General features: G+C 44.2%; 1 protein-coding gene across 1 annotated transcript; it reads right to left on the minus strand.

Moving 5' to 3' along the window:
- Positions 1-3,464: 3,464 nt before the first annotated feature.
- Positions 3,465-9,099, minus strand: LOC103626849 (copper-transporting ATPase HMA4). The gene is made up of 9 exons (XM_008647210.4): positions 8,608-9,099; positions 7,651-7,910; positions 6,581-7,326; positions 6,015-6,486; positions 5,762-5,929; positions 5,010-5,264; positions 4,756-4,878; positions 4,162-4,647; positions 3,465-4,086 (listed from the first exon to the last, which is right to left on the minus strand). Exons 1-9 carry the CDS (start codon positions 8,615-8,617, stop codon positions 3,664-3,666), a joined length of 2,943 nt encoding a protein of 980 aa, XP_008645432.1. The 5' UTR covers positions 8,618-9,099; the 3' UTR covers positions 3,465-3,663.
- Between the last annotated feature and the right edge of the window lie 893 nt (positions 9,100-9,992).

Genomic DNA, 9,992 nt, shown 5'->3' on the forward strand with positions numbered 1-9,992 from the left:
TCCTTGTTTGTCCCTTCTTCGTGAGCCCCTGGCGTCCAGTCAGCAATGAAGTCTGCTAGCGCCTGGGATTGAATTGAAGATCTGTGCACGTAATCAATGGTAAATTCATTGAGCTCCGCAGCCCACTTTCCAACCCTTCCAGTAGCTTCTCTGTTACTCATAATATCCTTCAGAGGCTGTGACGAGGGAACAATTATATGGTAAGCTTGGAAATAATGCCGAAGCTTCCTGGAAGCCATTAATACAGCATACAACACTTTCTCCAACTCTGTGTAATTTTTCTTTGATAAGCTTAACACTTTAGAGACAAAATATACTGGGACTTGCTTTTTATTTTGTCCTTCAAGCTTCTCTTGTACAAGTGCCGCACTCACTGCAGAGTGCGAAGCTACCACATACAATAGAAGAGGAGCCCCTGGCGCGGGTGGAGTTAACGTTGTTAGATCTATCAGGTATTGCTTCAGCTCTTCGAAGGCTTTCTGCTGAGTTAATCCCCATTGAAAGACTTCGGCCGACTTCAGCACTTCAAAGAATGGTAAATTTCTCTCTGCTGATCTAGATATGAATCGATTCAAAGATGTCAGTCTTCCTATCAGCCATTGAGCCCCCTTCTTTGTGCTTGGCGGCTCCATCCAAAGGATAGCTTCGATTTTATTTGGATTAGCTTCGATCCCTTTTGTTGAAACTAGACAACCAAGGAATTTTCCCTTTTTTACTTCGAAGACACATTTTTCTGGATTCAACTTCAGGTCAGCTTGCCTAAAATTAGCAAATGTTTCCTGTAGATCAGCAATGTGATTTTCCTGCTTCGTGCTTTTTACTATGATATTATCAACATATGTTAGCACATTTCTGCCTATCTGAGAGTGAAGGACTTCGGTGTCATTCTACTGAAGCTTCCTCCAGCATTCTTGAGCCCCTTAGGCATCCGAAGATAACAATATGTGCCGCTGGGGGTTATGAAGCTGGTTTTTGGCTCATCTTCCTTCTTCATCCAGATTTGATGGTAGCCTGAATAACAATCTAGTAGACTCATGAGCTCTGACGAAGCTGCTGCATCTACTAGAGAATCTATTCTTGGTAATGGAAACTCATCCTTTGGACAAGCTTTGTTGAGATCAGTAAAATCAATGCACATTCTCCATTTACCATTGGCCTTCTTCACCATAACAGTATTGACTAACCATTCTGGGTATTTTACTTCTCTGATGACTCCAGCACTAAGAAGTCTTTTTACTTCATTCCGAGCGCCTTCGGCTTTGTCATCAGACATTTTCCGAAGCCTTTGCTTTCTAGGTCTGAAGGATGGATCGACATTGAGCGAATGTTCAATGACATCTCTGTTGACACCACAGAGATCGTTGGCTGACCATGCGAAGACATCTTTATTGTTGAACAAAAACCTTGTTAGAGTTTTCTCCTGTTCCTCAGTCAATTGAGATCCCAGCAATACCTTCTGCTCTGCTATATCTTCACATAAGAGCATGGGCTTCGACTGATCGGCCGAAGCAGCCTTCTCCCTTCTGTACTTGTACTGCTCACAAGCTTCGGCTCCATCTATATTATGAATTGCTTTTAAATCTGTCCAGTTTCCTTCAGCCTTTCTGGCAGCTTCCTAACTTCCATGAATAGCAATAGGCCCTTGATCCGAAGGTATCTTCATGCATAGATATGCTGGATGAAGAATTGCTTCAAAAGCATTGAGTGTCCCACGACCAATGATTGCATTGTAGGGGTACTCCATGTCAACAATATCAAACACAACTTCCTCAGTCCTTGTATTGTTGACAAATCCAAAGGTCACTAGCATCGTGATCTTGCCGAGTGCTACAATTTGCCTTCCTCCGAAGCCACAAAGAGGGTGTGTAGCATCATGAATCTTAGCCTCTAGCTCTTGCATCTGTCTGAAGGCCTTAGCAAATATAATATCCGCTGCACTGCCTGTATCAACTAGAACATTGTGGACCAGAAATCCTTTGATAACGCAAGAAATAACCATAACATCATTGTGAGGGTAATCCTTGAGCTGAAGGTCCTCTTGGGAGAAGGTAATTGGGATGTGGGACCATCTCGACTTGATGAAGGGTCCCTGCACCCCGACATGTTGTATCCTTCTCTGTGCCTCCTTCTGCTTCTTGTTGGCCGGCTCTGAGCATGAACCGCCTGTTATCGAGAGTACCAGCTTCGTAGCCGAAGCAGCTCCAGCTTGGTTGTTGAACGAAGCCATCAACTCAAAAAGTGAAAGTGAGTTCACCGGAGGTGGGCGCCAATGTTGGGGACTTGTTCTCAAATGCTATGAATTAAGAACAAGGTAACATAAAATGTTAAATATTAATGTCCTTCATCCACTGAAGCATTATCTCTCCAAGGATTTAATGAACTTCGGACGAAGGCCATGAGCAAGATATCACGAAGGTTATACCTTCGTGATAAGAGTTATAAAACAATGTAGGATAAAGTATAAAAAATATGAAACATAAGGGAATGATATATCAAAAACACATAAGATTATTCACATATTTTATTATACAAACCTAAATATTAAAACATAATATTTAGGTACATTTATACCTTCGCCTTGGCAGAAAACAGTAATTCCAGCATAATGTACCAGCGATTACCAGATTGCGTGAATAGTACAGGAGTACTGTTCACCTATTTATAGGCACAGGGCGCAGCCTGTGTATAATTAAATTTATGCCCTTTACAATCAACTACAATAACGACACAGAATATCATGGGTGTTTAGGTCATTTCATCTTTAAGTTGGTTCACCCCTTCGTCTTGAGACATATCACTGTGCCGAAGCTTTATAGACGATAGCTTCGGCACTGCTTTTGAGAGGATCTGCCGAAGGTGTTTCTTTCTTTAGGATCTTCGGCTACGAAGCATACCCCAACAGGAAGGTACAATGGCAAGCTTCCGAAGTCACTTATCGGCTTTATCGCCAAGGGTCACTTGGCTGACATGAGTGAAATAACTATTGAATTGAAAGTCCAACATATAAAGGATATACCTCTCGGCGAAGTTAGGAGGACATGGTGGACGTGAACCTCAAGCTGACTTCCAACCAATCGATCTCGCTCAACAGGAGCGGATGCGTGGGTTAGAAGAGTGCTAGCTCTGCGCATGTGTGTTAGAATAGTACTAGCTCTGCGCATACACTCGCTCGACAAACATGTTCTGTTAAATATTGTATATAATGTTACTAATTATTGTCCTTTAGTTGGCTGGCTAATTTGCCACACTTTATCTAACTTTTCTGTCTAAGGTCAGTTCTTCAATTCAGACGACTAACCTTAGTCAAAGTATGACACAGTTAATCACGAATCAAACAGGCCCAGACCCTTAATCCCTAATGTTTCTTAGGTAGTTGAGGCTCGCATTGTATCATTTCTATCTCGATTGTATGTTATGGCAAAAGAGCAAATGTTTTCTTGTAATTTCCGAAAAAAAATCTATGATTATGTGCTGTCATTGTACTAGTATCATATAAAGTTATAAACCTTGTCTTGAATTATTGCACAATCAATTGGCGAACTGTTCCAAAACGTGTTGCTTGCTGTACACGGATCGATCAGGTGTTGGCTCGTTAAGCATCAGTGACGCCAGCAAGCTCTCGTTAGTACACATCGAGATCGAGGGATCAGTCCTCACTCGCAGTCACACCAAATCTGAGTCCTCCCTGGGCCTGGGCGCGTCTTCAACGTGCAGCGGTTTCTTGTAGAGCTGGAGGAGCAGGGAGGAGCAGACGACGCTCACCGACGAGGCAGCCATGCATGCCCCGGCGAGCCAAGGGGGCAGCCGGATGCCCGTGAAAGGGAACAGGACGCCGGCGGCGATCGGCATGCCCAGGACGTTGTAGCCCAGGGCCCACACGTAGTTCAGCCGGATCCTGGAGAGGGTCTTGCGCGAGAGATCAATGGCGGTGATGACGTCCTCAAGGTTGCTCTTCATTAGAACGATGTCAGCAGCCTCGATGGCCACGTCTGTGCCAGCACCGATCGCCATGCCCACGTCTGCCGCCGCCAATGCTGGGGAGTCGTTTACCCCATCGCCAACCATTGCCACCGTCAACCCTTGCATCTATTTAAAAGAAGAATGTGAGCAAGGTTACAAAATGTCCGTGGTGCAACATCAGAATTGGACAACAGATCGTACCTGCAAGTCTTTGATCTTTTCAGCTTTTCCCACTGGGTCGATCTCGGCAAACACCTGGCTGATCCCAACTTCCTTTGCAATTGATTTTGCGGTAGCCCAATTATCACCGGTCACCATGATACTGGAGATGCCCATTGACTTAAGGTAAGAAATGACTTGGCCTGCCTTAGGCTTCAGAGGATCCGAAACAGCGAGGGCCCCACAGATGATCTTATCGATAGCAACAAGTACGCAGGTCCTAGCAAGCTCTTCTGTTTCGGACATGTACGCCTCCACCTCAGGACTCAACGGAACTTCAAATTCCTGCATCAGCCTTTTGTTTCCAACCAAAACCAGCCTGCCTTCGATATGGGCACTGACACCTGCTCCTGGATGCACCTCAAAGTCCCTAGATTCCATCATGTGATCACTGTGAGATCCATATTGTTCCTTGAGCTTCTTTGTGTGCTCAACGATAGCTTTTGATAGAGGATGCTCGCTGTTTGCCTGACCAAGATAGAAGAAACGCATTAGAGAGTAGAGAGAAGTTATCAGGGAATTCACTGTTCAACATAGCATTTGTGCAGGAAAATACATTGTAGTTAAGAAACCAACCTCAGCACCAGCAGCCAGATCACAGAGTTCTAGAAGTGGTATCTTTGAGAAGACCTTTGTTTGAACGACAGAAGGTTTACCAACTGTCAGCGTTCCAGTTTTATCAAATATGATAGCCTTAATCTGCAAAAGGATATATATGAAATAAAAGAGACATTAGTTTCGTATGCCAATTTGGACAGTACAGTTCATTTGAAAAATAATGTACTTGTGGCCCTAAAATCTTCTGGAAAAGAAATCATGTCTAGATTTACCTTATGAGCTTTCTCAAGTGCATTTCCACCCTTAATGAGAACACCTTGAGAAGCACCTTTACCAGTTGCAACCATAACAGCAGTTGGTGTAGCAAGTCCCAAAGCACATGGGCATGCGACAACTAGGACAGAAATTCCAAACTGCAAAGCAAGCTCAAAACTATCCATGGCCTTTGGGATCCATTGCTGGGGGTAGAGGTGAAGTTGCCCAGGTATGAACCAGCCAAGCCATGTAAGAAATGCAGCCACCACCACCTTGAAATGAGATGGAACGATATAAGGAACAAAAGAACTTATATAAAGAGAGCCTCACAATAGGCATATGAGGAACAAAAGAACTTATATAAAGAGATAGCCTCACAATAGGCATACATCAGAGCATCTGCATGTATGGAGCAGATGTCTTCCTATAACTAACCCATTAGTCACTGTTGGTAAGTCCGAAATGGTCAAATAAAGAGGAGGAATGCAGAAATGAACCAGCTCATTAACAGAACAGGTCCACCAGTTTACAAAACGAGTGGCTGTGTTATTGCTTCTAGACAGTTTCCAGCTAATCTCAGGCCAAATATCGATGAACTACTCATATTTGTCACGTTCAGAATTTAATATGATAAATTCAATGTGGTCATCCAACTATAAAACACTGAATACGATGATCTGACCATATTCCAATTTTATAGGAAAAAACCGCTCATGCATTACAGGGAAGAACTTTGCAGGAGAAACCGAGAAAGCAACAGGCAACTTACAGTTGGAACAAAAAAACGTGAAATCTTGTCTGCTAACTTCTGCACTGGAGCTCTTGCAAGTTGAGCAGCTTCAACCAACTGGACTATTTGCGACAAAGCTGTTTCTGACCCAACATGAGTCGCCTTAACAATTATGCAACCGTTATCATTTACAGTACCCCCAATAACCTGTTGCAAAACAAATTGAAGCATCAGAACAAATAGAATGTGGTATTATTATACACAAACCCCAAAGCATTATAATAGAGTTTACCCTGTCGCCTGGTTTCTTTGCAATAGGCCTTGCTTCCCCAGTTATCATACTTTCATTGACATGGCTTTGACCTTTTATGACAACGCCGTCAACAGGAACTTTGGTGCCAGGCACAATCTTGATGACATCATTTCTCTGAAGTAATTGAGTGCTGATCTCTGTTTCTGAAATGGCATTTCCGTCCTTGTCCAAAGTAAGAAGGCACGCTGTTTCTGGTGCAAGCTCTGTCAATTTCGACAACGCATCTGATGTCTTTCCCTTTGCCACTATCTCGAGATATTTTCCCAGCAATATAAAAGATATCAACATAGCGCTAGTTTCAAAGAAGTCCTGGCCTTCAAATGAGTCTGATGTAAGTGCTTTCAGAACAATATACACAGAATAGAAGTAAGCAGCATTTGTTCCCAAAGCAACCAGCACATCCATGTTTGAGTATCCTCGTTTGAGTGCATGATAGGCTCCAACATAAAATCTGCAGGTAAAACAAATCATAGGAAATTACAATGTGCAATGAAATTTAGGAATCGATAAACCAGTAATAGATGCTAGAGACTTAAATGGTGTACCTCCAACCAACAATAAACTGAACTGGGGAACACAGCAACCACCGTAGTAGCATGCCTATTGTCATGTTGTTGCAGATTCTGTACTCCAACCAATCCCCAAAAGGAGAAAGCATAGGAAGAACCATGGAGAACAGGAATACAGGAACCGAAAACAGGCAGCTCCAAAGAAATTGGTTCCTGTAATTCCTAATTTCATGATTGCGCTCTGCTTCTCTTTGCTTTGGTGGTGAGTGCAAGGTAACATTAAAGCATTTAGGGGGCTGTGCAGTGTCCTGAATGCACTGAATAAGTAATCTTGGACCAGTGAAATCAGGATCATATGCAACTTCTATTGTCTGCTCAACTGTGTCCCATTCAACATTGTTCACCCCTTCCACAGCTTCCAGTACAGACTGGATGAGTATGGTGTCTTCTGGAGAATTCACACCCTCAAGCTTTAGATGCACTTTGTTCACATCATCCCCAGAACTAATGAGATCGGCACCAAATCCAGCATCTTCAACAGCTTCAATTATGCGATCACGACTAGTGACATTTGGATCGTAATGGACCTTGGCTTCCTCTAGAGCAAGACCCACTGCAGCTTTCTTAACTCCAGGTACCATTTGAAGCGCCCGTTCAACAGATTCAGAACAGCTTGTACAAGCCATTCCTTTTATGCGTAGTCTGCACACAGCAATTTCTTGTTCTTGAAGTTCATCAACCTCAAAGTTGAGGTCCTCAATAGCTTCTTTTATGGTTCTTGCCTGAGAAATAAGAATCACAAGTTCACAACAGAAGAAATATGGAAAATAATACCTCAACTGTCACTACTTCATGATATTAATAAACTAAGGAAATTACGACGGCAGCAAAAATAGGCAGGTAAAAGTTATTTATTCAGTTGTGAACCCCAATTGCTAACAATCTTCCTGGCATGGCAAGCACAAATACAGATATTTATAGTGAGCTTCCCATGATTTAGTATCTTGTTATCACAAAATTGGCCCACACAAAAAAAAGATCCATGCTATTCTAAAATGAAAAAAAGGAGCATAAATAGCAAGGCCATGGGCTCATGATAATCTTACATCAGTTTCCTCTGGCCTGTACTGAACCACGGCCTGGCCCTGAAGTGAGGAGACCTGGATGCTCTCCACCCCGTTCAAGCCGGCCACAACGGTCTCAATCGACACGGCACAAGAAGCGCAGGAGATGCCCCGGACACTGAACAGGACCTTCCTCGTCTTCCTCTCCTTCCTTGGAGACGCCCCAGCAGGAGAGGCGCCAGATGTCGTCGGCAGAAGCGGGTCCTTGAGGTGGCTCTCGCCATTCCGCTCCATGCCTGTGGCTGAATTGAAACGCCAAAGATCAACTGCATGTTAGATGTCAGAAGTAGCTGAACACAATCGCTTAGTAGTAGCTCAGTAGCACTATCTGCAATGCAGCACGCCAACACCCCAACCATTGTCATGGTAAATTGCTAATTCAGGAATCATACTTCACCCGCTGACGAAATCTAGGGTCATCATGACACCATCTAGCAACACTAGCGGAGACATGGAACCACAGCTGACGCACATAACTCGCCAACGCCGTACGACACCACGACAGCGAGGGTTCCCTCATTTAGGGGGTGTTTGGTTACACTCCGCTAAAATTTAGCTCATGTCCCATCGAATGTTTGAACCTCCGTTCCGGGTATTAAATGTAGTCGGATTATAAAACTAATTTGTCAGCCGAATATTAAAAGACGAGACGAATCTAGTCTAGTTGGTTAGGTGTATATTTCATACTCCTATTTAAAAGTCAAACGCTTGATGTGATCCGGACTAAACTTTAGCAGGAGCAACCAAACACCCCCTTAATTCTCAGAACGATAGAGAATACAGGAGCTGAAATGACAGCTTTCAGCTTGTGCAGCAAAGGTAACGAGAAACCCGCGCACGCATCGACCGCGGATCAATCAGCCAGCGCTGCGAGTCCACGACCGCGAGAGGCGACGAAAGGAAAACAGACCAGAGAAGACGGGTGGAACAAACGCAAACCTGTGATCATTCAATTGAACCAGAAGCCTGTGGACGAGGCGGCGGAAGCACACGAGCCGGCGCAGGAGGGCGCCCCACCTCGGTCCCGGACGACTGCGGCCGCGGCGAGAAGCTCTCGGCCCCCGGACCCCGCCTGCTGTAGTAGTCTCCCTGTTCCCGCGGCGGGGCGCCTGCCCGGGGTGTGGGGATTTTGAGTTGAAAGAGGAGGGATTGGCAGGTGCCTTGGCGGGCGTAGTGGCATCAGACTATAATAAAGGCGACGCGGAGCAGGGAGCGCGGCGTGAAGCAGGCGGTGGCGGGGTGGAGACGGCGAGGTCGCCTCGCCCTAGCGCGTGCGGCGGTTTGTTTGTTTCTTTCTTTCTTTGTTTACATTTGTTATATATAATAATAAATTTCGTGGGGATTCGGCGTGAATTTGGATGGGAACGCGACGGGTTTTTGTCAGATGCCTTTTGAAATCCCGCACGAGTTTGGTTTGATTTTGGGTTCTTGAGTGCGCGCTCGCTTTCTCCGCCCCTCATTTTTGTCTTGGCTTCCCTCCTCGCCGCGTTTCTAGAGTTTTCCATTCCGCATTGTATGCGGAACTTGAATGATTAGACCAATTGTTGGATTCTAAATTCGAATTGGGACGTCATGAGCGAACGTAGTGGGTTCCGAGATTCAAAACTTGTCGAGAACCAGTGCTGACTTTTTGAACGCGAACCATTTCGTGGGCGGCATCGTTTCGGCCGGCAAAACAAGACAAATAAAAAACACTTTGCGCCTGTGTACTATGTATTATTGTACGAGAAAAAATTATTGTTTATGACTGCGACTTTGATGATCCCGACGTCTAACAGCGTTTATCGTATGTTTTCTGGTAGGGGTATGTTGAGGTTGACTCCATCTCCATCCGGCTGGACAGTTGTGCATCTTCTAATAACTGTAATTAGTTACTCCTTTTCAGATCGGACTTTTGGACCATGTTGATGTTCTTGGTGTGACGGCTTGGCCCTCCGTCCAAAGAAAAACATAAAACTGTGTTTTCAACGAATTAATCAATCTTCAAATAGATTTATATTATACAAACGTATTATGTAATCAGTATAATGATTGTTAATAATGCACAGTACTTATTTATGTCATCGATACAATTTGAGGGCATTAAGTCTTGACAGAGGAGGTTTATATATTTTAAAGGAGACATCCCGTCCACATATCAGATTCAGAAACATCCTTAGTTTTCTTCCCCTTGTTGGCACGTGAATTGGTGCTGGCAGATGCTTTCTTGGTTACTTGCACCTCACCTTCTCTACTGCACTCGAGAATTCAAAACCATCCATAAGACGTGTAAATCAACACAATATAGAGCAAAATTATAGTTGTGAACCAATTTTTTTAGATGA

Source organism: Zea mays, chromosome 5, assembly GCF_902167145.1.
Source record: "Zea mays cultivar B73 chromosome 5, Zm-B73-REFERENCE-NAM-5.0, whole genome shotgun sequence".
In the NCBI taxonomy this organism is placed as follows: Eukaryota; Viridiplantae; Streptophyta; class Magnoliopsida; order Poales; family Poaceae; genus Zea; species Zea mays.

What these genes read in the sequence shown, in the direction of transcription:
- LOC103626849 (XM_008647210.4), bottom strand. An exon ending in ACAGGCCAGAGGAAACTGAT is followed by an intron (nt 7,327 to 7,650) that starts GTAAGATTATCA and finishes CTTATTTCTCAG; the next exon opens with GCAAGAACCATAAAAGAAGC. An exon ending in ATCTGGCTGCTGGTGCTGAG is followed by an intron (nt 4,648 to 4,755) that starts GTTGGTTTCTTA and finishes TATCTTGGTCAG; the next exon opens with GCAAACAGCGAGCATCCTCT.